This window comes from Platichthys flesus, chromosome 11 (genome assembly GCF_949316205.1).
Source record: "Platichthys flesus chromosome 11, fPlaFle2.1, whole genome shotgun sequence".
NCBI lineage: Eukaryota > Metazoa > Chordata > Actinopteri > Pleuronectiformes > Pleuronectidae > Platichthys > Platichthys flesus.
In genome coordinates, this window is record NC_084955.1 from 12,060,209 (window position 1) to 12,087,625 (window position 27,417).

General features: G+C 39.2%; 1 protein-coding gene across 1 annotated transcript; it reads right to left on the bottom strand.

Moving 5' to 3' along the window:
* mtbp (MDM2 binding protein) lies at positions 1 to 27,004 on the bottom strand. The gene is made up of 23 exons (XM_062399695.1): positions 26,849 to 27,004; positions 26,421 to 26,504; positions 26,251 to 26,324; positions 24,796 to 24,944; positions 24,502 to 24,560; positions 23,536 to 23,680; positions 22,229 to 22,343; positions 18,366 to 18,482; positions 14,220 to 14,314; positions 13,956 to 14,022; positions 13,558 to 13,675; positions 12,769 to 12,948; positions 10,998 to 11,111; positions 8,989 to 9,147; positions 6,577 to 6,670; positions 6,333 to 6,491; positions 5,871 to 5,966; positions 5,449 to 5,712; positions 5,059 to 5,216; positions 4,084 to 4,196; positions 1,995 to 2,108; positions 671 to 736; positions 1 to 582 (listed from the first exon to the last, which is right to left on the bottom strand). The coding sequence occupies exons 1-23, from the start codon at positions 26,913 to 26,915 to the stop codon at positions 544 to 546; spliced, it is 2,646 nt and encodes an 881-aa protein (XP_062255679.1). The 5' UTR covers positions 26,916 to 27,004; the 3' UTR covers positions 1 to 543.
* Positions 27,005 to 27,417: the final 413 nt, after the last annotated feature.

Consider the following 27,417-nt stretch of genomic DNA (forward strand, 5'->3'; position numbering starts at 1 on the left):
TCAACAGTTCTTTATTGTATCATAAAATATATAAAACACAGAGATAAAATATACACATTTTTAAAGCCATAAAATTAGTATCATATTGAGAAACACGATGAACAAGTGGGAAACAGTTTAAAATCCTGATTGAAAACAGCAACAAAGCCGTGTGTCTCCTCAGTCACTGCAACCGGAGCAGAGTGAACTGTTGTTTGTGAGCAGTGGGTTTAGATCGAGCTGGACGAGCACACAACCGCGCACACACATAAAAACTCAAAAATTAGGATATATCAGAAGAAGTATGTGCACAGACAGATTATCTCCTCAGTGAGACAGTCAAATAAAATGAAAACAAGATTAAGTCTGTATAAATAGGCTTAAGGCAGCGATTTAAAACCAAATGATAAAACAATACATATAATATAGAACATTATACTGTGTTGAAATGTGACACAATTTGCCCATTTCAAGGATTGGATTCTCCCTCACAAAAGGATAAAACAAACAAACATACAAATATTTTTAAATAATTCCCCCCCTACTTATTCTTCAAAGCCGTCTTCACTTCCCTGTCGTCTTCTCCAGCACCCAGTCGATGACCTGCAGGAACAGAAGACACGATTTTTAAGCCTGTACCTTACTAACAGCTAAAGTCCAGTTTAGAAGCCCTAGTGTTTGGTGACATCACCTGTTTGGCGTTGCTGCCGGCGGCCTTCTTCATCTCATCGTGCAAACCCCGAGACGTCTTCAGATCCTGAGATCAAACAACAACGAAAGTCACTGAAACAGTGAGGTACGTTCACATGAGCTCTACATCTGACTGACTCATTTGAACTGGAGTGGGTATTTACTGTTGGTAGGAGCCATTTGTACAGAATGTTAGATGCTGTGGTCTGTCAGCAAAGCTTTACTGACGAGCAGTGAAGGAGAGTAACTCAGTACATTTACTTAAGTACTTGGTACTCTACTTTCAGCATAATTTTGAGGTCCTTTTTTTCCGGAGAGACAGAGATTGTACTCTCACTCCCCTACATTTATCAGACAACTATAATTACTAGTTACTTAACAGATACAACAAATGACGAGCTAATAAAATACAAAGTCTATTATAGTGGATGAGACTAAATTTAGAGGCTAAACCTGAATTCAACATGGTCACTAGCACCAGGAGAATAAACTCTGCTGTCTTTTCCTGTTGTCATGAACTCTGGGAAATGTCCAAGCCCTTTTCAGAGTGTTCAGAAACACTGGTCAGGTCAGACGCCTTCACAACAGAAAATATCTGGAACGTTAAGGCGGGGAGTGACACCATGACAGAGAAAGCAGGAGACAGGACATGACGTATGGAAATAGTTTTTGTTGACAGCCAGTTGAAGATGGTGGGAGAAGAAGACTGACTCAGCTGTGATGTTTATTTTTAAGTTAACAACATCACTAGAAGCATTTTGACAAAATCAATTAAGGAGTTGAAACTCAGCTATATGAAGTTTCATGTCCTGTGAAATTTTCACAGAGACATTTTGCTTTAGGGCTGGCAGGAACATTTTGAAAAATGTCCAGACTTAAGTGCATGTCTGAAAGCAGGTTGTGTCTTTTTGTTGGTTCGACCTTAGACCTCCCAGATGCATGCTGGTCATGAGCTGCCTGCAGTTCTGCATAAATAAATATGCTAAATATGGAAATGTTCTACATTAAATCAAATAACTAAAAAAAAAATTATTAAAACTCCTTCACTTCCATAATTTATTTTAGAGTTTTGAGTACTTCAGTTGAGTTAGCGCAGTATTTATATAACATCTGATTAAGATTCACAGGGATGCACAAAAGAACTATGACGAAAGTGTGTGTGTATTGGAGAAATACTTTTACTTGAATTATGAACGGCTCAGTTTGATATGAGGATCTGTAATAAAACACATGTTCAAAACTGTACCCCATGTGCCTGATGCACAGAGGCATCCAAACAAACCGTCAAATTGAAAGAGCCGCGCAGCATCGGTGATCAGACTCACCTTGAGATAGAATTTGGAGATATCAAACAGTCTCCTGCTGCAGGCCTCAAAGCACTCATGCTCTGCAGTGATCCCGTGATGTTTGAGTGCCCTAACTACAACCTCCTGCAACATCTGAAGACACAAAAACAGACACACACTCTTTTATAAGCACAACAGTAAAAAACATTAAATCTGCTAATCCTAAACCATACCAGACAAACTCGAGAGCACGTCTCCCTTTTAAAAAGAAAGCATGTCAAAGTGTTGAAGGTCTGGGGAGACGTGCTTGCACTGAATTACAATTCTTTACATTCCTCATGTGAGCTCACAGGTAGAAACATACAAATATTTCACCGATGGCGTTGACAGAGGAAAACACATTCCTGAAATAAATAGATGCACCATTAATCTTGTCACGGCCACTGTTCTAAGGGAACACTATAAATTATTCTGAGGAAGCGGTGGAGCCACTCAGTCTCACAGCTTTTAATCTCTGTCCTGAATAAACTGCTGTCATTAGTTCTGAATAGGGCCGAGTGTTTGTACCTAAACTTGGGTTCAGGTGATAAGACTGTTTGAATACTAAGCATAAATCTGAAAGAGTCATGGTTGGGATGCAGATTGTGAGCTGAGGGGGGGGGGGGGGGGCAACGTCAAACTGTACAGAGGGGTGTGTGTGTGTGTGTGTGTGTGTGTGTGTACCTGTGCTTGTGTCCATTCGTGGGCTTTTGTGTGTAAACTGTTCAATACACAAAAAGTGTGTGTCTGTGTGTGTGTGTCTGTACTTGTGTCCATGTGTGTGCTTTTGTGTGTAAACTGTTCAATACACAGAAAGTGTGTGTCTGTGTGTGTGTCTGTGTGGGTGTAGGCCGGAAGCAGGAGACATCGTAATAGTGTATTTCATGACACAACATTATGATGCAACCCACACATTCAAAGTGATCACATGTCAAACATTTGTCTTTGGTGGAGCTCTTAGAAAATTTCCCATCTGTCAAAGACACACTGTTTGTCAGTGTGTGTGTTTTTTGTTGTGCATTGTTCGTCGGAGTGAGTGAGTGAGTGAGTGAGAATAAGGTTAGTGGTGAGCAGGAACACTATTTTTTTCGATAACAAGTGCTAATTAAATATGAGCATAAAGGAAAACTATGGTTTACTTAGCATTATATAGTGACTTCAGCATTTGCTCCTGTCAGTTGTGATAATATAAAATGTACCAACTAACTGCTGTGATCTTTGTTGAGAGTAGCCCCACTACCAGCATATTTGTTAAGTGTTACGTCATTAACATTGAGCGACTGTCGTTTCCAGAGGGCACCTTGAACACAGCACAAAGCTCCAGTCTTCATTAGCAGCTTTGGTTTTGCCACAGGGGAGGGGGGGGGGCATATACACCTAATGCTCTTCCTCACATTATTCATGTCGTTTTAAGTGTATTAGCTCTTCACTTCAAGATTCAAGGCAAACATGGTGTGAAGAGATTTTACTATATTCCAGCTCTAATAGTTGAATTTCCCTATTTCACTATTTTTATAAAGATATGTTCGGCAACAACATTTGTGGCATTAACATTTCATACTGGTATAACTTATCATAATATATAGAGCAAATGGTCAGAGCTAGGAAAACAAAACAAAGCTGCAATAAACAACAGCTCACCTTAAAAGAAACGTAGCTACTAGGGTGTAATAGTAATTTTCACTGGAATTCAATTTGAATGTAAAAATGCAAACCTCAAGCCAAATTCCTCTCTCCTTCATTGCATAATATTAAAGGCAAAATGACCCAAAAATATACCAAATAAATTAAGTTTGGAAATAAACCAAAACACTATTTAACTATTTCTAAGGCTTTTACAATAAGAGATTGTATTTCTTCATATATATGTCTGTGAGAAGAATGAACTTGCACAAACAAGTGAGTTTAACATGATGTGATGAGATCTCCTATCTATGGATGCAATTACTCTGAATTAGTTCTTAAGCATGAGTGCGTTTACATAATCACTTTATGTTTGGTAATTACATTAAAGTAAGAAAAGCCTGCCATCCATCTAAAATGAGATACATGCACACATTCACACACACACACACACACACACACTCACCCTGTTGTGTTTCTGTGAACGTGACTCTTTGGCAAGTCTCTCCTCTAGTTGCTCTTGTTGTGTCTTCAGCTGCTGAGGTTTAGGTTTGTCAGCAGAGGAATGAGTCACCAAACCTGAAGAGTAAAGTGAAAAAAATGAATAATGAGTCAAGAAAATATTAACCAAGTGAGAATCCACTTCCTCTCTCTTTTTCCTCTCTCTTCATCCCACTTCACCAGAACGGAAGCCCAAATGTTCCAGATACGAGTGATGCCATCTTTAGCTGATGATGCTATTTGGTGCCAAAGTCAGCAAAGTAGCAGGGAATGGAGCGGGGGGGTAGCAAGGTACTGTTGATATACACGTTTGACCTCTTGCGAGTCAGCTTCATTATTTCTATAGAATTAAACTAGTAATAAATACTAAACATACGGATAAAATGAACACTTGACCAAACGTCAAGAACCACCTCAAATGACAGATACCAACTCATACAAATTAATTTGATGCAAATTTTGAATTTTAGTTCTGCAATATCTCTGTTGCTAACATGAAGAATGGCGTTTATTCTCAAAACTGCAGCCAGCCACCAGGGGGCACTGAAGAGGCTTTGGCTCCACTTTAGGTGAGTTGTCATGTTGTCCATCTTTAAACAAAGTCTATGAAACACAATGACAATTTGAAAGGGTATGTTCAGAGTTTGACTGACACCTGCCTGACCCTCCTGTAAGCCTAATCACCATTACCAGTTGAATTAATGTTTTTTTGTGTCCAAGCATAGCTCTGCCCGACATCAGCCAGAATAAATCAGACCACCTGGCTTGTAGCAAACGTACATGTCAGATAAGGTTCTATTTTTTTTCATGTTATGCATAATAATATGCAAAAGGTATTCCTTTAAACTTGGCACGATTATAGGATTTATTACATGGGATAGAAGAGGATGAAGAAGAAATTCTAGTCCCTTTGCCTGTCAGGTTGAGTATTTAGTTTTACCTGAGGATGTGCGTCTTGTTGAAGAGGCTAAAGAGGAAGAAGCACTGATGGACACAGATCTGCTCGGCTGTTGTCTCAGAGACCTGATGGCGTGGTGTGTCCCACTGCTGCCACTGCTCTGAGAACAGAGGGAGTCACTGCTCTCTGACTTCACCAACCTAGATCATACAGACATAAACACTGTAAACCTTACCAACAATAGAGTTGTAGCATTGCATGTAATCCAGCAAGACATGATCAACAAATCAATCAATCATCTATCCATTTTTGTGAATCTTTAACATGAGATTTATTTTCTTTTGCTTTTTTAGCCCCTTATGTTTTAATCATGTCATGTTTTACAAAGATGTACAACTAAAGCAAATGCAGCAGCCTGCACTATCATTGTACCTCTTGCGAGGATGACCTCCAGTGACCTCCGTGTCCCAGGACCTGCGCTTGAGTCGAGCCACGTCAGCGTTCTGCAGAGTCTCTCCGTCAGGCACACTTCCTGGTTCGGACATCACAGCAGGGGAGGGGGCGGGGCTGAGGGCGAATGGGAGGACACACGGTTCTTTGGAGCAGGTGGTTTGCGTCTCGTGCCGAATCAGACGGGACTGGAGCCGCATAAAACCCTGGTCCCGGTCCAAGGAGACTTGATTGTCCAGACAGAACCTAGAGGAATAAATCAAATCAATTAAAAAATCATAATGGTAATAAACGATGAATCGATTGAGGCTGTGGCTTTGAGATACAGGCTCATATTGATCAAGTTAAAACTTACACAGCTTTAATGTAATATCTTAGAGGTAAACACACTTAAAGAAACTTACTCTATGCCGTGGTAATGCGAGGCTGAGACCTGGTTGAAGGACATGTTGCTGACTCTTCTTGGAGAGAGGTCTGGTGTCAACTGAAACACATTCGTACTGAACGGACAGAGAGAGAGAGACGACAGACAGAGGGGAACAGAGACAGAAAGTGGGAGAGAAAAAAAAAGGTTGTGTGTCTGTCTTGTATCTCAATTGAATGTTCTCTTCATTATTCTGGAGCAATATTTAACATGATTCTGCCACTGTGGAAAAACCATAATTTTCTGCTAAATACGCAGCTCAATCATTTTCCTAAGAAGGCAGAGCTGTTGTTTAAGGCTAATGATGATAATCAAATACTCATTATAGCCACAGTAAATGTTTGTCAATCCGAAATATCTTAGAAACTAACCCAGAAAACACAATTTAATCAGATGACGAGGTGCTGCTCAACATGAAGCCAGACAAGCTGAATGAACCAACCCTCTATTGATAACCAGGGGGTGGAGCTCCCCAGTCGGCAAACCATCGGCTGTGAAGTGTTTGAGAAGCTCTTTGGCATCGAGCAGAGCACAAGAAGCCTTCTGACCATCTTTGGGACCCAGCAGGCTGTCGCTAGAGCCTGGACCTAACAGTCCAAATCTAGAACACAAATAGTGATGGTCAGAAATATAATGAATTAGAGACACTACTTGAGGCAGAATTGGCAAAAAAGACACTAACTCACCTCCTCTTCTGTCGTCTCCTCTGCAGGTTCTCTATGTTGTGGAGGACGCTCCTCTCAGGCCAGTCAGATGGCTGGTGGGCAACAGTCTGAAAAACTACAGCATCAAAACAACAAGGGTTACTGAAGCAGAGTTAGAAAGGGCCTGCTCACAGTGCTTGAAGTGAAAATTTAAGAGCGATTCGAGTGGCATGAAACAGTTTATGACAAGTGGTAAAACATTTTCTTTTTCTTTCTTTATTCAAGAAATTGTTCCGATAAAATATTGTATTTACCAAAAGCTTAATTTTGCCAATCCAGGTTGACCAGGAATGTGTGGTCGTTTTCAAACACACCGATTTAATAATCAAGCCCTGGAGGACAAAGTGCATGAACGCAGTTAAAGTCACCACCTGTACGGGACTCTCAAAGGTCAGAGAGCAGACGTTTCACTTGCGCACAGAAACAACATGATCGGAGGAAAAGAGCTGAAGCACAGGAAATCTGAATGATAGCTCACAATTTGAGCACAAGTAGAGCAAATCTAAGAAGGGGCTATTTGAGTTCTAGTGCATAGTTATCATTGAAAGTATACAACATCTGAATCAATAAATCCTGCTCTCAAGCTAAAAGACCTCTTAAATAAAACATATGGATTTACAGATGCTTTTTTTAAATGGTTTGGTTTTGGTTGACCCATAAGCTGGAAGTTATAAATTATTCTCAAAATGCTGACAGATGAGTATTTACAAAGCCTTCAGGGAAATAAAAGCTCAGGATTGCTGGAAAAATCCGGCAGACTATATATTCGGGAGGTGCTATTATGCTTTAAAACAGTAGAGAAACTAACAAGCCAATCTTTCACAACAGCGACAGAGAAAATCTCAGCAAGTCTGCACTTTCCTTATGTTTGAGCAGAAAGATTGTACATTATGTCCAGGATGACAGAAATGTGATACATTTGTATACAGCAGGTTCCCTGGCGAGATGATCATGCTTGTGTTGGCCTGAGGACATAAGTCATAAGTATATTACATGAAGAGACTGACGCTCTCTGCCAGCAGTTTGGCAGGAAACGCCTAAGTTATTCTCACCTTTAGGCCATTCAGATACGGCAATGCAAGACATTCCTTATGGACTTCTGAAGCATTTTAGTGCTTTAAATGCCATCTCTCGACCAACAAGGAACAAATCAAAGAGAAAAATAACCTGATTTGTGCTATAGACTGTCTGTACATGTTTACTTGTTTTTTGCAAGCCAGCTCTCTCCACAACTTTCTAAACTTCTAATATGTTCTTAGCTTGAGGTTGAGAACAGCTCATACATACAACATGGAAGCAGGCAGAGTCAAACAAAAGCCATAATGTCGTCTGTTTTGGAGACAAATGGCCGTTTTACTGGTAAAAACACTATTTATTACAGTACTATTACACTCACTGGGACAATTCCTGAATCTAGTGTGATTGATAATCACACAAAAAACATTATGATTGACAAAGTTCTACTCAGACAAAAAAAGACTCTTTGTTAAATAATGTCACAATGTTTATGACATGACATCAGCCCCTCAGGTACAATTTTAAAAGGAGCACCACCCACACTGCACATGCAGCTGCAGGCGTGGTACTTGTTTTATTGCCAACAATTTATCTGCAAATTATTAGCTGGCATTGTCATTCCATGAATGTGCATGTAGTGAATACTGATGACATTTTACAACGCACACGCAGGTCAGAATATGTGTCTTGGTAAGTGTGTGACTTTACATCCCTTGTCTTGATGTGTTTATTGGACAGCAGGATTTGCACTGAATGATCTTAGACTGGCTGAATTGACAACTGGCAATTAACCATTTAATTCCCTAAATTAAGTATAATGACCTTTACTTATGTGTAAATATCATCAGAAACATCCTCAGGATCACATGGTCAGGGTTCTCTTTAATGTAATGTCACGTAGTGTCATTCAGGTTCATAGGTTTACAGCAGGTGGCCTCTTTTTTCTTTTCTTTTATTCTCAAAACTCAGTGTTACAACAAATCATTGACTTTTCAAGTCATCAACAGGACCCGTACCAGCAAGTCAGCATCCTAACTGTAAATCGCAGATATGACGAAATTCTGCCAACGCAAACATTTCCCACTTGGAGTAAAGAACTGAAAGTATAAACAACTTGGCAGATATAATGCTAGAATAATGACAAATGTTACAATTGCCACCATGAAAGTAACATCAGCAGTAAGTGTCGCAGCAACATAGGACATAAATTCAGCCATGAGTCTTGACATCCTGAGTCTAGCAAGATGTCTCGCAAGTAGCCGCTATTCATTTTAGCATCGTAGCTTTCTCTTTACGTTTCAGTTAGATATGAAATTTGGGAAGTAGGAAATGGTAATGTTGCTCGTAGTTTTTTTTTTTTTCTCTTTTTTTTCATACCTGACTTTTTTTCATTCCCCGGGTTGTCCTGCAGACAGGTTGCAGCAGAGGGCAGCGTGGAGTCAATCACCTTCAGATACTGCTCTCTCGCTAAACTCAGAACGGACTTCAAGTCATTGACGGGTATTGAGGTCGAAGTGGACGCTTCTTCTCTCCGTCCTGTACACAAAACAAAAGGCATGTTTTTATTTTGCTAATATTTTAATTTCAGTTTATGGCAAGCTAACAGCTGGTGGAAGATTTTGGCATCAGTGTTAATTTTACATAATATTCAATAAGTTGGTTGAGGATTGGTTCCCCTCCAAAATAAGTGTGTTCTTTTAATTAGTTTCTGTTTTGACTTCACAAAGGTGGTGAGTTGAAATGATAAGGTGACATTTTTATATTTGCTCTCTATAAAGCTACAAATTGACCCAAGTTCTATATAAAAGAGCTTTTAAATAGAAACCTAACTATTCTTAGAAAAACTGTAACACACACACACACACACACACACACACACACACACACACACACACACACACACACACACACACACACACACACACACACACACACACACACACACACACACACACACACACACACACACACACACACACACACACACACACACACACACACACACACACACACACACCTTCAAACTTTTGCAACTCACAAGAATGAGTTTGCCAATTTAATGCCAAGTCAAATGTTATTGCAATAAATTTCATTAAGGCCTGTGGTCTGTCACGCCTCTTCATTCAGCTCACTGCCTTTTCAAAGAATATCCCTATTGCTTTTCTCAAATCTAAAGAAATTCACTCCACTTCCTTTAATCGGGCTTCACTCCACTTGTGTTTCACTGACTGGCTGCCAAGGAGACATTATGTGTGTCTGTAAAATAAAGATATTTCAACTCTCTATGCACCAGCCGTGCTGAGGGCTCAAGAGAGCTGCAAGTTCACATTGACGACATATCAGGAAGCTTCAAGTACCCCCCACAGTAGATACATATTTACTGTATTTTGAATTAAACTGAATTCATATCAAACAGGTCAAACCGACTCCTGTCCTTTGTAGCTGTGGGTAGCTGAGGAAAATAGCAATGTCACACCAGGACATTATCCATATAGTAACTATGCTACTATATGGTGCAATTGTAAATTTGAGGAATGCAATTAATGACCATTTTGTTATGGATTTGTCTGCTAATTACGTAAATAAATTGAACCTTTTTAGATGAAAGTTCATTTTCTTGTTTTGTGAAACAATCACAAAATGAAACTGAATAAATTTTGTAGAAAGACTAACCCATCGGTCAACATCCATTCAGTCATTGAGATGTTGTCAAATGAGATTAATTCACGCATTCGCTCATTTTTATTACCCATTTGTAAAGATCTGAGCAATCAGTCAAAGACTAGTGGGTGTTCTCTTATCCATGACGTTGCAAATTACACAGATTTCATGGGCACAGTGATTGTGGTATGCTGGATAGAATTTAGATAATGAGGTGGTGAAAAGGGATAATCCAAGGGAAGTGTGCAGCATGTTTAAGCCTGCAGCCATGTTAAGGGTCACGAAAGGGTTAATGACATGAGTTTAACATCTCTCTTTTAATTAATCCCATAACACTGTAAAAATAAACCCAGGGTTTCTCAAGGGATCATGTTCCGGATGAAGATACACCACAGTGATTAGTTAGGTGAGGAAAAACACAATTATTTTGCCGGTTATGTGATAAATATTTTCCAAATACAGCCCTCAACCTGTTCTCTACACTTGTGTTCTGAGAGGGATTCTTCCGGCATAGGAAAATATTTTTTTAATTGACATGACATTTGGTAAGCTCAAGGAGATGTACCCTGGGGCTTGTTCTTCTTATTACACACATTAGCATATATACAAGCAAAATAGTACCTCTAAACTACTATAAGAGTCAATCACTTGCTTTGCTCACAAGAGCTACAGTTTATTCTGTGATTTATTTTCCAGTTCAGGACATCTTTAAATGTCATACTTACTGAGATATTCTTTGAGTACCAGAATCTGAACCTGGGTCACCTTCCGCTCTCTCTTCAGCAGACTGTCTCCTTGGAGACAGGGCAGAGGGCGGAGGATGTCGCCCACAGATCCCCCTGATCAAAGGAGAAATAGAAAAAAGGAAAAATATTGAATGATGAGAACATTTGCAATCCTTAATGGTGTAATGTTTGGATAGAAACTCGCTGAACGTTTCTGTATATCTCTGATGGGATCAGGGCCAAGGAAAAGTTTTGGGGCCCGTTTTACACAAAAAGGTCAGTTTACTTCAAGCATCTGACAGAGTGGCTGCATTAAAACAGGGCATGGATTAAAAGGGCAGAGAGGGCCCAGTGAAAGATAATCAGTTGTGGTTTCAGGGTTGCAGGATCCAGTGTTATTGGGGATTGACCTCTGTGAGATCAATCCATCAATCTCCCCCATGAAGAAGAAAATCCAATCTACATTTCAAGTTTTCGTTCAAAAATTCCTCCAGTCCAGCTCCCAACTAGAATGGCACTCAGTAAAGCGCAGACATCTGCCCAGCTTCCAAAGTCCCCGCATGAAACCACATTTAAACTCACAAGATTCTGATATTTATCATAAATAGCAGTCCCCTAAACATGTCAGATTTTTTCCATCAATGTCCATTAATCTAATGTAAAATAATTATTTTCACCAAAAATCCTTTCAATAACTTGCAAATCAGGTAGTTTTTGTGAAATCTGCTTATAAACAAACAAACATTGATGAATAGAACCTAGTTGGCCCGAGGGAACAATCTACACATCCACTCCATTTCTCATCCATCCTTTTCTCTCTTAACCCATCTTTCCCATCAATACCATTTCTCACTCCCCTTTGTCTTTAGTTGCCATTTCTTATGTTCGTGACACAACTTTACAATTCTCTGAGAGAGGAGGTAAGAAACAAGTGAAAATCAAGGAAGAGGTGGCTAAGAATAGACATGTAGCACAAATGAAAGAAGAAAATCTCTGGAGTCAGAAATGTAACAACACACATATTTGAACAATGACAGCCCCTCAACCTTTGGCAATGAAGCCAGAAGGGCTTCTACTCCAATCAAGTTTAGGAGCAGCTCCAAGTGCACAGGATGATTGAAAGGCTTTTCTTAACAATGTGACAGAGAACAAATTACTGCTTGATGTACCAAAGCCTAAAAACTTTCATAAAATACTGTGCTCTTTAAATTTGATTGCAGTACAACATATGTTTTCAAACTGAGGCACAGGGAACGAGGTAGCGGTGACGTGGTCAGGACTATAAACAACAGGATGTTATTGTAGTTTGGACTGTTTGACTGATCGCCTGCGTGGAGAGGTTATTACACAGAGCTCAGTGAGATAATTCAGGTAGCAGTTCGCTCATCTCAAATCATAGATATAACACATGCATTGTTAAGATTTAATGTGACTCAAACGTTCTATTATTTAAAGGAAACTCAAAACCTCCCTTGAGAATTGCCACATTTTTAAGTTTTGTTCATTAGAAATGTAAACCATTGATAGCTGGCTGTACTTCAATGGGTCAATTGGTGCTAAGAGGATTTTCAGGATACTTTTAATAGCGCTAATTTTCCAAAATGTGAACAAATACAATCAGAAATAAAGGAAATGTGTCTCAATTTTGTTCAGGGATCAGATCAAGCACTTGATGCTGCGATTCAACAAGTCAACAAATGAAAAGGACAGTAAAACATTTGCAGTGACACACACGCACACACACACAAACAAACAAGGCAACATAATATACCTAAGGATGATAGGGACTTCTCTCCCAACAACCCAGTGAGAGTTGCCATGGCGGCCGCTCCATTAATTTGACTGTCTGAGTGCAACATCCTGACCCTGCAGGTTTCACACCCAGCGTCGTCTGATCCCTGGACCAGCAGGTAGTAGTGAGCACTTTCACCTTTCACCTCGACGTCAGGCACTGCAGGGTGAAGCAGGGGGTGGGGTGGGGGGGGGGGGGGGGGGGTTACAGAGATCATATACAGAATTAATTGAAAACAAAAAAAATGTTATACGACAAATGTTGTTGTAGAACACTATCGGAAGCTTTAGACCCACCCCACTGTCTAAGTGCCCCTGAGCAAGGCACCTTAATCCCCTAACACCTGCTCCCCGGGGCGCCGACAATAACTGCATCTTATCTAGTTGTTTTGTTTTAGTGTTTGCTTCATTTTACCAGACAGGTCTGCTTCTGTGAATTGTTTTCTATAAATTATTAAATAATTACATATACCCAATCCCTTCTGTCCAATTCTTATTTTTTTAATTCTTTTCTGCAACAATACTATTCCCCTCAAAGTATGGAGACATCAATTTTTTTTAATTGTTTTATTCACAATACATCCATCAGTTTTTAAAATTGATTCAGTCCCTGATTCCCGAGTAGACGGCTCCATTATACACTGAATAATAGTTTTGTCCTAGTTACCAATGTATTTCCCCACATGAAACAATGAGGCTCCTCTCTAGTGTTGCCAGATGACAATCTATGTAAGCAGGTCGTGAAACCATCTTGAAAGAAATGTTTTACCACTTAGAGACTTAAGTCTCCGTGCTATAGATTCTCTCCAGCGCTGGGAGCTGAGCTGGCCTGCTGCAGGCTGGACGATGGAGGTGATAACACAGGACAGGCTGAACAACGCTCCAACCTGGAGATAGAAACACAGTTGTTAAGCCTAAACACACTCTCCTTGAGCTCCATCAATCACATACAAGATGGATATTATACAGTGATCTGCTACAACATTAAAACTATAGACTGGTTTTAATGTTGTAGCTGATCTGTGTATGTCTCATTCACATTTGACTGGAAATTGAAGAATTCTTTTTTTTCCTGCTTAAGTAGAAATCGTAAAAAAATGTGTCTTTGATTCACTTGAAAATAAAAAGTATAGCTAAATGTTACAGTTAATGTAAAAGAGCAGATACCTGTCCACGCAGAGACCTCAGCTGATCCAACAGCAGTTTAGCCTTTGCTGACTTACCACTGAGACCTCTGTTTGTTAGTTGTGAAGGAAAAGTGCAGTACTAAAAAGAAGTCACAATATTAAAAAAATATATCTGATAAGCGCATTACATCCAAGTTCTATGCTTGTATTATTATAACAATCAAATAGTTTCCATGTGAGTAATACTAGATGTAATGTTTATGCTTTTCCACACACATGCATGCACACTTCAATATAAGGATACAGTTCAAACTGGGTGCTGCACATCAGAAAGCTGGGAAGTTCTGACACATTAACCAGCTGAACCAAATCTAAAACTGGTGCATAGTAATGGAAGACCTGCAAACATAGAACAGAGAGAGATAAGTAATATAACAGAGGAATTAAATCAGGAAAGTAACGGGGGGGGGGGGTATTTCACCTAACAATATTTCCATTCCATTTAGCAATACAGACAGGGCAGCTAAATACAAAAACTATTATTTTATTTTATTATTACCAACAGTCAAACTAACAGTCAAAAACACAAAGATAATCAATTAAATTTCATATTAAACCTCAACTAAACTTAGAAAAACACCAATTCTTCAAATCCTCAATTGTTTCAGCATTAACTAACACACATTGTATCTGTAACTTTTTAAAGTTTGATCCTGGCCACACTATAGCTCATATATAATTAAAACCTACACTTAAACTCACGATTTAAGTTTTGTCTAATGAGCTCACTATGTCAAGAGGAAATCAATAATAGATACAAATTATTTTTCACGTGGAAAAAATGGTTATCTGCATTTGCAGAAATCAACATGAATTCACAAGTGTGAATCTCAATCTCATAATTTATTGAACTGGAACAAAAACGCGGTGTCGACCTATTTGCGACATATATATATTAAGAGTAGATGGAGATTTTAATGAGCACTGGTTGAATCCCCGCGATAAGAAAGTGTATTAGTCCCTTGCCTGACCCAGTGTAAAGTCTGACTAATGCAGCAGCCAACACATCATTAAGAGCTCCAATATCTAATTGCCCTCAATACTAACATCCACTTAAAATTATCCTTTGTAATGGTTTTAAATGATACATGTCAAAGCTGAAAATGTTAACGGTTTACAGAATGTAGAGCCATCTAGTGGTGAAGCTGCATGTTACAGCTGGCTTTAAAATGCTTTTGTTGCGGCAGGGAAGATGAAATGTATCTCAATATTAACTAACAGGACCAATGACGTGACATATTGGCTACCAACTGAAATAGTCATCTGTATATTTGGCCTGTAAATTGTGTCTTAATTTAATTATTAAGAAAATATCCAACCATTTTAAAAGGTGTGATATTAACATTCCTCTACCTAGTGTGCAGTGGATTTGATAAAGCTCACACTGAGACAACTCCTCATGTTTGGTGCTCACACATCACAGCGTGATTGTGTGTCTGAGTTGGTAATTATCATAACAGTTAGTTCTGATGGTGAAGAGGCCTATTAGTTTCTGTTTGAGTTTAGACTAGGTATGTGTGTGAGTGAGGGCCCATCATTATAGACTCAGTTATGCCAGCAGTGTGGAGATGTGTTAGTTTTGTTGTCCTCAGAGGTTTTTATTTAATTGTGGGCCAAGACAATCATTGCCATCTGCTTCTCTGTACAGGGATCTGCTGCGATCAAACAACACACATACACCACGACTCACTCTCTATAGACATATTAATACACACACCCTAACTATAGAACAGTGCTGCGTTAACAGTGAGCACACACACAACAACAAATAGGATATGTTGCCAGAGAAAAAGTTCCCAAAGAGGACAACGGTTAACATAAAGTTTCTTTAATGCTCATCTAATTAATGCAAGTAAAAGCTTTGCGCCTGTGTATGTGAGTACACAATATAAACACACCATACAATGCCATACATTACTGGGCACAGCTCCTGTGCATATGTAATGTTATCGATGATAACGTCCAGAAGAAAACTCATTACAGAAATATAACTATCATTATAAAATACCCCGACTCATGATAAGTAATTTTCTAAACAAATATGCAAATAAAGAGTTTTTACAATGCACACACCTACCACAAACCCACAACTTCATCCACATAAAAAAAAGCAACAATACATACTCTGATTAGAACTGTGCATATGAGCTGTGGGTTTAATTCCAATTTCTTTTATAGTGTAAAAACCTCTTGTGATTCCATTTACCTGTGAGTTGGTGGCTGTTCCGTTGTGAAATGTAAAAACACTGACAAAGAACAAGTATTTCGTTTCTTCCTTTCATTAGTTTATATAAAATAAACATTATGTTAAACTCTAAAATATCTACATATTTAGTTTTATCTTCTTAGGAACAATTGCCATTATTTTCCTAATATATCTATAGTATTGGAAATGTTTTACTCTATTATCTATATTGGTGATAGCCCACAAAAATCTATATGGTCCGGCTCTTAAACAGACTTGTACATTACTGTCAATACTGCTGCTTCATAAATATTAATTGAGGCTACAAACAGTATGGATTGAGAAATGACAACAAACTGACAGCTCTATCTAGTTTCTCAGTAACAAAAGTGACTCATAATAGCGGGAATTAATGATGAAAGATGGATCTCTGTGAAAACGTTAGTGACAAATGAAGGTTTTGGTGAAAGTTGATGGTCGAAAGATGAAAGCAAACCCCATGAATATAACATAAGAGTGCAGTCTACGGATTTTCCTGCGTATAGACCTTGTGCATTGGCCCATCCTAAATGATTCGTTAACTATATATACTATAACTGTTTAATGGTTACAAGGTCAATGGAAGTACAACAGGTCAACACTAATTTGGTAGATAAGATATGTTTGATTTATCGGACTGGAGGCCATTCAGTCACAGGTTCCTCAAGTGATTAAAGGGCAACCAGGGAGTGACCCTTTCCAACTAATCTTCTAGCCATCAGGAATCATTAGAAGATGAAGCTTGTGCGGTCCATTCACCTCTTAAGCTAATAGATAAGATGTGGTATGAACTGGGGTGAGAGAAACCACATGAACTGCAGGAAAATTCAGTCATTATCGACTTATTCTGTCCATCAAACCCTGGCTGAAGTTTTTGGCGGAACATCACTACACGGGTATTATTTCATCACGCTCTTCCTTTAAGCTTCAAAACTGAACAACTTCTAACATAAAATATTTCTCTACACAAGATTTATTCACTGACGAGATCATGATCAAGTGCAGGCCCTGCAGCATGCTGGCACAAGACAGTGGCTGCTACTGTCTGACGAAGAAACATTGAGGCATTCAATTGGACTAAACGCATGAATTTACACTGCCTGAGGTGTTGGGACAAGTTAAATGGGATGAAGCTATAACAAAGCCTGGCTCCAGACCTCTGAATCTCTGCCCACATCACTGACAGGCTCCCAGTGATTCAAATGGGTCTGTTGTTGTTCATAGTGACCGCTTTTATCCACAGCTGGAGAAACCTATCAGAGCTTTGTAAGTGGGATTAAGAATGGGAACATCCTTTTCCAATACACTGCGACTGCCTATTTAGCTTCACCCCTGAAGAACAGTGGCAGTCTGTGTTTCCCTGGCCAATTGTCGTCCAATATAAAAAAAAGGTCATGGATCGTTTTTCACAAGAATGCTTTGTGTGTATTCATGAGGTCTAACAAACATGTTGAATACATTTCTGACCTCAAAACATTTGAATGCATTTTTAAAGAAGACATGTATTGTGCTTTTTTGGATTTCCATATCATCAGGAGCTACACCCAAAGCATTTCAGACAGAGGCTGAAAAGAGGAGCTGCAGCAGTGGACAGTACGAGGGAAGTGATGCATTAGAGCATGAACAACTCTTCAAGTAATAACTAAATTTAAATGTATGAATCTGTATATAAGCATAATGAGTCTCATTTAACTAGTCCATTGTTAACATTCAATTTCACTTGCTCTTGCACATTCTTGCAGTTCTTTCTATAATACAACTGCTAATCAATGGAAAAGTGTCAATCTAGTTGAAGGACGAAACTTTTAAGTTATCTTCATCAGACAACAATTACAGCATTTCCATTTGGGCCATAAATGATGTGGGAGGATGGAAACTCCGTATTGATCGAGTAAAACAAAACAGAACCAAATGTTTCACCTCTCCAACAGAGCACACAATGAACCCAGTGCAGGGCTGAATGAATAAAGTGAACAACATGTCGATTCAGTCAGATCCGGTCTGCTCTCACACCCTTGAGAATGAGGAGATAACCATGTTTTCTTTTCAGTGTGAGCTACTGCCATAGGTTGGGAGGAGGTTGTCTGAGTTCGTAAGATCTCAGGTCAACAACAGGAACATTTCAAGTTGAGAATTTAAGATAGTAGCGAAGAGTGCAGGACTCACCTCAGACTGATGTTTGTGGTCTGTGGAGGTGTAGGGAAATTGCAGGAGACTGGACCCTGATGTGTCCGTCACTGGAGAGCGCAGAGAAAAGCCGTCGAAACGGAGCTCTGACACATACTGAAACATAAATGCACAAAGTAAACACAATCACATTTACTCAGCAATAGTGCCAAAAACAGCAAACATCAGACGTTGCCAACTGTTGGCCTGTCATAGTCGGTATATACAGATGGATGAAATTACTGCTCCTCAAAAAAGTGAAAACAAAGCGTCTCAATCCCCCCCTAGTGGCTGGCTGCAGTAGAGGTCATTAACCCTGCCTCCTCCATGTTACTGGATGGGTCATGGAAGAAACTGAATTGTCGATAGATAAAGTATATGTTAAATAAGTGTTTTTTTAGGTGGTTTCTGTCATTTAGGGTAGTTCTTTTCGCAATAATGTTTGTTAAGGTGCCCCTTTTTTTTGTTAAATTTGGTTTGGTGCCAAAGCTTCATCTCCTAATCACTACTGCACAGACTCGGGCTCCAAATGCGCAAGATCGCAGCTTTCATAACTAGGATATCTTAGCCTCATTTCTGAATATTTTTGTAATTGCCATAACACTACAGTCAATCACACAGCCATCATTCCTTTGTTCTCATATTACCAGAATTATTTTCTTTGTTCCAATCACATGGTTGTGCATCTGGTGATATACGTGCACATACACACGTCCTCTCCAACACATAATAGCTGTTATATTATGGAATACATGGCTGTAAAGTGGGGGTGATTGTGCTCAGGCAGGTTTTCACTCCAGTGGGAATTCTCCTTTGTTCCACCACTCTCCGACTGTGTAGCGGTTACAGACTGACTGCTGGAGCCCACACACTTCTGACTTTAGAAACTCGACAAAGGTCACTGCATTGAAGGTAAAGAACATGCCTGCCTCAGCATACTCCAAGTTAAGTAGAGACAACATGATATGAACTCATGAACAAAAACTTTTGTTCACTGGTATGGCAGTATTGAAGCTGATACCAATATCTGATCAGGATACTGGTCAATACGATCAAACATCGTTGATAAGGTTGACTTAAATGTGTTTCAACTGTGGCCAAGATGTGAAAATGAAACTAGTCAGTTCTCTCTGGTGAAAAAGCTATTTAAGATAATTTTGGGGCATTTTTACCTTTATTGACTGGACAGCTTTAAGAGTGAAAAGGGATTAGACATGCAGCAAAGGACCCCATGTTGAAGACAAACTCTGATGGAGAAACTATTTATTTGAGACAGATTCTAATTTTCACTTCAACAGAAGGTAAACATGCTACTTCAGAACATATCCAACCTTTCAGGCTTTAAATGTACTTAAAACTAGTTTGGTCACATTAAACAAACACTGTTATCAAATAAAAATACCCAAATATTTACCTCTTAAAATATATATATAAAAAATTCTAGGCTCTGACCTGATTTGACATTATTTACAAAACAAGTGTTTCACAAACAGAAGCAACTCAGCCATTCATTTCAGATGCAAGTTTATCAAGGTTTAACATGTCATTTAACTGTCAACTGTAAATCTCAGCCACACAGTATGAGTATGAGGCATGAAAGAGAACTCCATAGCGAAACAGATTGCTGATCATCCCCACAGGACCGTGGGAGAATGGCACATAATTGGCCGAGTCTGTCCAGAGACATAAAAATACTGCACCTGCCAGAGTTTTCCCGTAAAGAGAGAGAAACACAAGTTGGAGTGAGGTAATCTCCAGAGTAGCAGCACAATAAAATGCTGTCAATTCACCTCTGTCTATTCACTTTGACTACATAAGCAGGAAATCAGGAAAAAAGGACAATACATCCAAAATACTTGGAAATCTAATAATCCACGAAGATGTGGTTATTAAAACTCTCATTTAAAATAATAGGCACTGATCTGCTGCTAAAAAAGCCTCCCCTCTTGAGGAAAGACAAGGTTTGGGAACCTGGCTGCAGGGATTTTTTGGTGACATTAGTGAGGGATTCAAGATTATTCCAAAAGTGTAGATGGGGTTGCTAGGGTCACGGCTCGGTGAATGTAGAAATATAAACCAATACTTTATGGACTTCACTTTGTATAAAGCGGTACTTTAAACTTGTGTTCCATACACAACACTATAGTGGACACTGGACACAGTTGCCTTCAAGCAAAGTTATTTTAATCTAGGCTAATTTCTGACCGATATGGATTTTCCAGGCCTATGCGGATAACAATATTATAGGATAAAAAAAGTTTATTTTGGGCAATGATAAACATTATGACAAAGAAATGTAGCCGAGTCTTGCTTTGTTTACGGTTTAGTAAATAACTTTATCATAAATGAATTATAGATGAAAAGAATACAAATAAAAACAAATATATAGAGCTTGAATTAAATACATGCTGTTCATAACAGCCGATTTTAATTTTAACTTTATACTTCATTGCCACTTCAACAGAGTTGATGAGAATTTATCTTGGCAAGCATACCTAAACATAGACAGGAAGAAAATAAACACATCATAGAGTTAATGGCCAACAAATACATTTGTCGAACTCTACTTTCCTCTTTAAACTCCTACAGAAGAATAGAACAGCAGGGCACTGTTATCTCCTTTTCAATAACACCACTGTCCTTTAAGTACAGAATGGAACTGCCCAGAGGCGTTCTCTAACACTTGCCTTATCCCTCTGTCTGAACCAATAATTAATTGCAGCCAACTCATCGAGTAGCAAGGTCGAGTCAGAGAGTAGCCCGGCAGAGTCGGGTCTGCTCTACCAGGGCAATGCCAGCAAGGCAGAGCTATTTCCCATGACCCCCCTGTGACCTCAAGTTATTCCTCTGGATTCATTCAGTAGCAGAGAAAGACTTATTCCCCAAGCTGACTTAAGAAAAATATCACTCAATTCAAAAAGGAGAAACATGGAAATATACCCTATGGCGGTGTGTGCAGTGAATGAGTAATTTCAAATGAAAAAGATATGGGGACACAAAAGGCAGAAAGAATCAGGTCTAGGAACCACGATTATCCTCAGCACAGAAGGTTGGTGAGGAAAACGCTGGTTTCTCCTTCGTTCTCACTGAGCACAGCGAGAACACTGTTCATAGTAAAAAGCCATGGGCACACAAGCTGGTGAGTTCAAAGGGACACAGCTATTTTCTCATGCCCTCTACAGTCCAGAGCACACAACCTCACACACAAGCCATCTTCAGACCTGGCATTAAAATCCATCCTGAGTGATCTGATTAGACGTGGACAGCTACATCTAGGAGGGATTTCATCTCAGATTTTTTCAATCAACATCCATATATTATTCCCTGGGAAAACAGTGAATAGGTCAAAAACAATGTATCTCACATTTTAAAGAGTGATTTAAGACATCCTGGATTGAACCCTGAACCGGATCCAAAATTCAATGGGTTCTTCCCTGTTCCACAACCACATCCTTTCCCCAAGTTTCATGGTAATTCATGCAGCAGCTTTTGTGTAATCTTTCTTTCAACAAACAAACAAACATACAGAGGTGAAAAAACCCTCCTTCTTCTTTATGTTTTGCACAGCTTTTAGCAGCACATTGATTCACTCAGCCCCTCCTGGCTCCCTCTCTCGACAACACACAGATGCACGTAGACACCCAATAGAACAACAAAACTTCTGAAACAAAGACATGCACATAATCTAGTGTTTAATAAGTATATTCAAATAATTGAGGGAAAGTATTGACAGCTGTCGACTACATACACTTTTTTCAATCGTAGCACTGATGCATGAACACACTGTAAAGAGACACACAAACGTGCAGAAACTATCCCCAATAATTCTTCTTCATGATCGCACCACAAACAGAGATCATTACCTTCTTCTCTCTGATCATCAGGCCGCCCCTCCATAGTTCCTTATGGTCGATACAGACGTCCAGGTCATTAGGCTCCACCAGACCAGCACTCAGGTAGGAAGCTGCTTTCTGCCACCTGGGGAAAGACAAAAGAGATGACTCAATGATCAGCAACTTCAATTAATGATTAGGGTTAGGAATAAAAACCCATTAACTGAAATGAGATCTTCTATAGAAATGTTGCTCAGACTATCCATTACTGAACATTTTTGGAAGATGGTGCAGAGTGAACTGTCATTGCTATTGTCCACTCCTATCCCCCTGTCCCCATCTGTTTTTATTTTAAATTATCTCTCTCAACTGAAACTCACGAAATCCTCAAAGCACGTCTTTCTGGCTGGCCTAACTGCAGCTAAAAAGATGATCGCAACAAGGTGGAAACCGCCCAATATACTATCTCGGCGACAGTGGCTGCTCAACTTCATAGACGTTGCGCTTCTGGAATTGTCCACAGCACGCGTCCATGGTGCAAAGGAGGAAGTGTCATTGTACTGGGCTCGAACATTTGAGGCTCTCAAAGGCCTTTTGGTGTGAGCTTAGCCCCCCCCTCACCCCCCCCTGGTCCTGTGTTCTTTGGTTCATGTTCCCTGTTTAGGTTTTATTGTGTACTGCAAATTGTGGACAGCATCTAACCATTTGATAGATCTAACTAGGTTACACTTCAATGGCACTTTTTTTCCTTTGCATTTATGACATTTTATGTATTTTACTTAATTTTTGCTATATATTTATCTTCAGTTATATATTTTTATTTTATTTTTATGTTTTCATTTTATTATTATCCGGCATGTATGTGTTTATCTGTTTGTGTGAGTACATGGGTATGCTTATGTTTGTATACGGTAAATACCTTATTTATGTGCTGTTGAATGATGATGATTGTTAAAATTGTGTTTGTAAAAAATTGAATTTCAACCCATATTTATATTTACTCATCTACCTCCCTCTAGTGGTGAACTGGGGGCATTTCATATAGAATAATACCAGTATATTCAGTGAATTCACACCACAGTGCTCCTTTTCCTCTATTTTGTGCTTTGTAACTTTCCATGACCTATTCACATTGGTGTCACAGTGAATTTACGATATCTCTGTATGTGAGGATATGTCTATTTAAAGTCCAAACATGCTGATTGTGTGAAATGTATGCAACGATTATATAATTTATCATTAACAAGGCCTATCTAAATTAATATCAGCTTTAAAGTGTTTGCCATTTTGGTCAAAATAGAGGGAAGGTAATGTATTTGAATTTTATTTTCTCTTACCCAGTTGCGTTTTGTGTAACTACATTGATCTTAGCGGCATGCCAGCACGACATGTGTTTTAGGGCTCCCAGCAGAGGCAGCAGGTCTTTGATGGGAGGGGGTTCATCAGCAGAGCCCAACACCAGCACATCCAACAGGGCTTTACCTGTAAGGGAAAACAGAACAAATTAAAGAACAATTCCAATGTAGTTTTTTCTTATATAATGTCTCTACAAGATTTTATGAGGGGACAGTGACCTAGGCAGGTCACTCCACTAACACAATCCTCTCTGTGACTCAAAATATCATGACCAGTGGAAGTAAAGTAGAAAGCAAGCAATGATCTCAAGCTCCTCGTGCAGCCTACGGTGAAGTGTGACTGTTCCTGAACTCCCGAGGAGGTTGTATGTTAATTAAGGGTTCTTTGAAGAGTGAATCATCACTGCAGGAGGTGGACTTGCTAAGAATAAGTCAGAGTAGAAGCATCCCATCTTCCCAGTGGTGACGGCACACTGTATGTAAGTAGAGCAGGCCACCTTTTCTACAAGGCTACAGCAGGCAGACTGTCAAAATCTAATTAGTTGAAATTGGAAAAGATCCTTGTCACAAAGCTGAAGAGTTTGGCTTCAGTAAAGAAGGTTTGGATTCTTCAATACTGGCAGCTTTTGGCAGAGACAATATTCCCGCTTGAGACATTGCTTAAATTAAATTCTTGCTCTGTTGCTATATCAGGAAACTATATGATTATTCCTCTCCTTGTTAATATAAAATAGAGAAAACTGGTGAACCATGCTTTAACCATGCCACAATATCCGAAATCAACTGAGAAGAAATGTGCATAAAAATTTATCTTAATACATTTAATTTTAGTAAATTCACATTGTAAAAAAAAAGAGACCTACACAGGACAAAAATTACATCAACACACAGGACAGAGCTTTAAATATATTCATACATTCACAGATACTATGGATCAGTGAACTGTACCTGGAGGTGGTAGCTTGTCTGACAGTAGATGAATTCCTTCTGCAGCCTCCTCGAACATCCTGTTCAATGAAGCCATTCAGATCAGGTCCCATAGGAAAAGATACTACATCTTGACTTATGTTGATATAAAACCATTTACAATTGAGTATCTTAAAATAATATCAATATCATAAATTCACATCGGTTTTACAGTTGTTCATACAGATGAATTTAGCACAATCCTCCCACAGAGAAGAAAATGTAAACCTGTTTATTTACTTAAAAAAACACTAAATATGAATCTGTGTCACTCACTCCGTCAGTGTTGGCTGATCAGCTCTCTGCTCCAGCGCCTCCTCATTACTCAGACAACTGAGACATGACTCCACAGCAGTAGGCTTCTCCTCCTCCCCATCAGTTTTCTGATGGCCTGTTCCTAACTCTTCCCAGTCAGAGCTGCAAAACTACAAAACAGTTGAGATGCATTTAAGACTGATTTCAATTACAGAATTGTTATTTTTCCATCAATAAAGTCTAAGTTTTATTTTTGGTCATATAACTATATATATATATATATTGGTCTTACCTTCCCCAGGTCCATTGTTTGTGGTGCTAAATATTCCTCAGGCAATCAATAATGTGCTAACTTATTTTTAAATCCTTAAAAAAAAATTGATGACCCGCATTTAACAACTTTGTTTGATTTTTAGTGACTATATTATAATTATGGCTAAACCTCACACAAATTTGATGTGATACAGCACAATGATTGCATGTTTCAAGTGAAAGTACATTTTTGTTTTGAAATTTTGGATATTGGGCTTAACAGCTTCTATGAAGTACATTTTAAATGATCAGCTGTTCTGACATTTCAGGCCCTTGATCCCAAAAATATTCCTGCTATTATGTTTTGATATAATCATTCCAGGATTACGGTGAACACTGACCACCACCACAAATGCAGTAATACTCGTGGTAAAATCAATAAACTAGATAAGACGTGGGAAGATCAACAGCATTTCCCACTTTTTTTCTGCTTTACATTTCGAGGAGCCAAAAACTTCAATCCATATCCAGCACCTACTCCCTGAAGTCTGATTTCTAGGCAACAGCTTTTACTGCCTCACAAACTGATGAAAGCACACAAATATGTGCTTATGCTAAAAACTTAGAGATTAAAAAACTACTGTTTATGGCAATATGACTGTGGCTCTGAGAGGTCAATGCACTGCATCCTAAGAAACACATGCAAATAGAGAAAGCATTTCATAGATTTGACGTGCGCCAAATTGAAAAAAGGCTACAAATACTCACAACACTACCAAATCACCACAACACATCCAAATATTCACAACACCAACAAATACTCCCAACACCAACAAATATCAACAACCAAATACTAACAACATCACCAAATATTCACAACACAGCCAAATACTCTCAACACATCCAAATACTCCCAACACAACTGAATACCACAACACAACCAAATACCACAACACAACCAAATACTCACAACACATCCAAATAGTCGCAATATAACCAAATATATTCACAACACAACAAAATCCCAAGAGCACAGCCAAATACTCCCAAAACAATATTTGGCTGTATTGCAAGTATTTACAGGGTATGTGTTTTCAAATTGACTTAGCTGTTTTCTCCATATCCACATGTTGTGTGTATCTGAATGTGTTTTTTTGAGTTGCAGTGTATTGTCCTCTCAGGGTCGTTTCTCTGATGGTCTCGGTTCTCTCCTTTGTGTCTCACCTGTGTGACTCCCTGGCAAGCCTGAACAGCGAAGTACCACTTGAGACCTGCTGGGCTGCCATCCAGAGAACAAGCTGAGGGACATGCAGAGGAAAGAGGTTCAGTGAGGTTTCTGTGAATCGACGAGAAGCAGGGAAACAGATGCACATGAAGCCTTTGAGTTACTGCACCTGGAAACACAGAGCTCCCTCTCACCGACTCCACAGAGGAAATATCCACCAGTCTGTTATATATGAGCTGCACTGGCTCCAGACCTGTGGACAGACAACAACTGAAGTCTCAGACTTCATCATAGCTGGACTCCTGATTCATTCAAGTTTAAAAACATAGAACCATTTAGATAATGTTACCTCGCCAAGAAAACATTGTACATATCCCACAAAGACAAGGTAACTGCACGACAATCAACTACCTCTTTAAACAAACGTATCTGAAGAAAGGTTAACTTATATGACGCAGATGTTAAATCCTCCCCCAGATAAACCTCAGTAGATGAATCCTTGAAACGCTACCGTAGCGAATCAACTAGCTAACCAGACTGAACTTGTTTTAACAGAGTTGACGGTAGCAGAGAAGTTATGGAGGAATTCAAACTCACATTTATTCTCCTCGGTCGCTTCGTCGTCAGTTTGACAGAAAGAAACAAGCAGCACGTACCGGTCCATGTCGTGTAAACATGAAGTCACTCACTGTTAATGTCTGCGTGGAGTCAAATAACGAAGAACTAAGAACAACAGCTTTTTCGCGCACTGTCAAATTTCCCACCGCTCTTCTTCTTCTTCTGTGCAATCTGCCGGCGGCTGGAAAACAAATCGCGCCGTCGCCACCTAAAGGACAGGGACTGAAACAGCAGATAAACCAGTTGTGTAGGTTTTTAAATCTCTGCTGCTCAGCTCATTTCATTCATTATTATTACCTGCTGTGTTTCTTCTCCTCTCATAAAACCACCAGTCGTTTTTAAATATTTATTGTGTGCTGTCAGCATATATCCTACATTGGGGTGTTTATTTTGATCTGTTGATATCCCACCTGCTACCACCAAATAAAAGGCAACATTTCAGCTGAATTTTTCGCATAATTTGATGAAAAATCATCAGCAATGAATAATTCCAGAACTTGTTGTTTCACATACACAGATTGTGGTATTACCTTCATGTGGTAATATCC

Coding starts and splice junctions, on each gene's coding strand:
- mtbp (XM_062399695.1), bottom strand. CDS start 26,915: ATGGACCGGTACGTGCTGCTTGTTTCTTTCTGTCAAACTGACGACGAA. Junction 26,325..26,420: donor AGGGAGCTCTGTGTTTCCAG/GTGCAGTAACTC, acceptor CATGTCCCTCAG/CTTGTTCTCTGGATGGCAGC. Junction 583..670: donor CCGGCAGCAACGCCAAACAG/GTGATGTCACCA, acceptor CTGTTCCTGCAG/GTCATCGACTGGGTGCTGGA.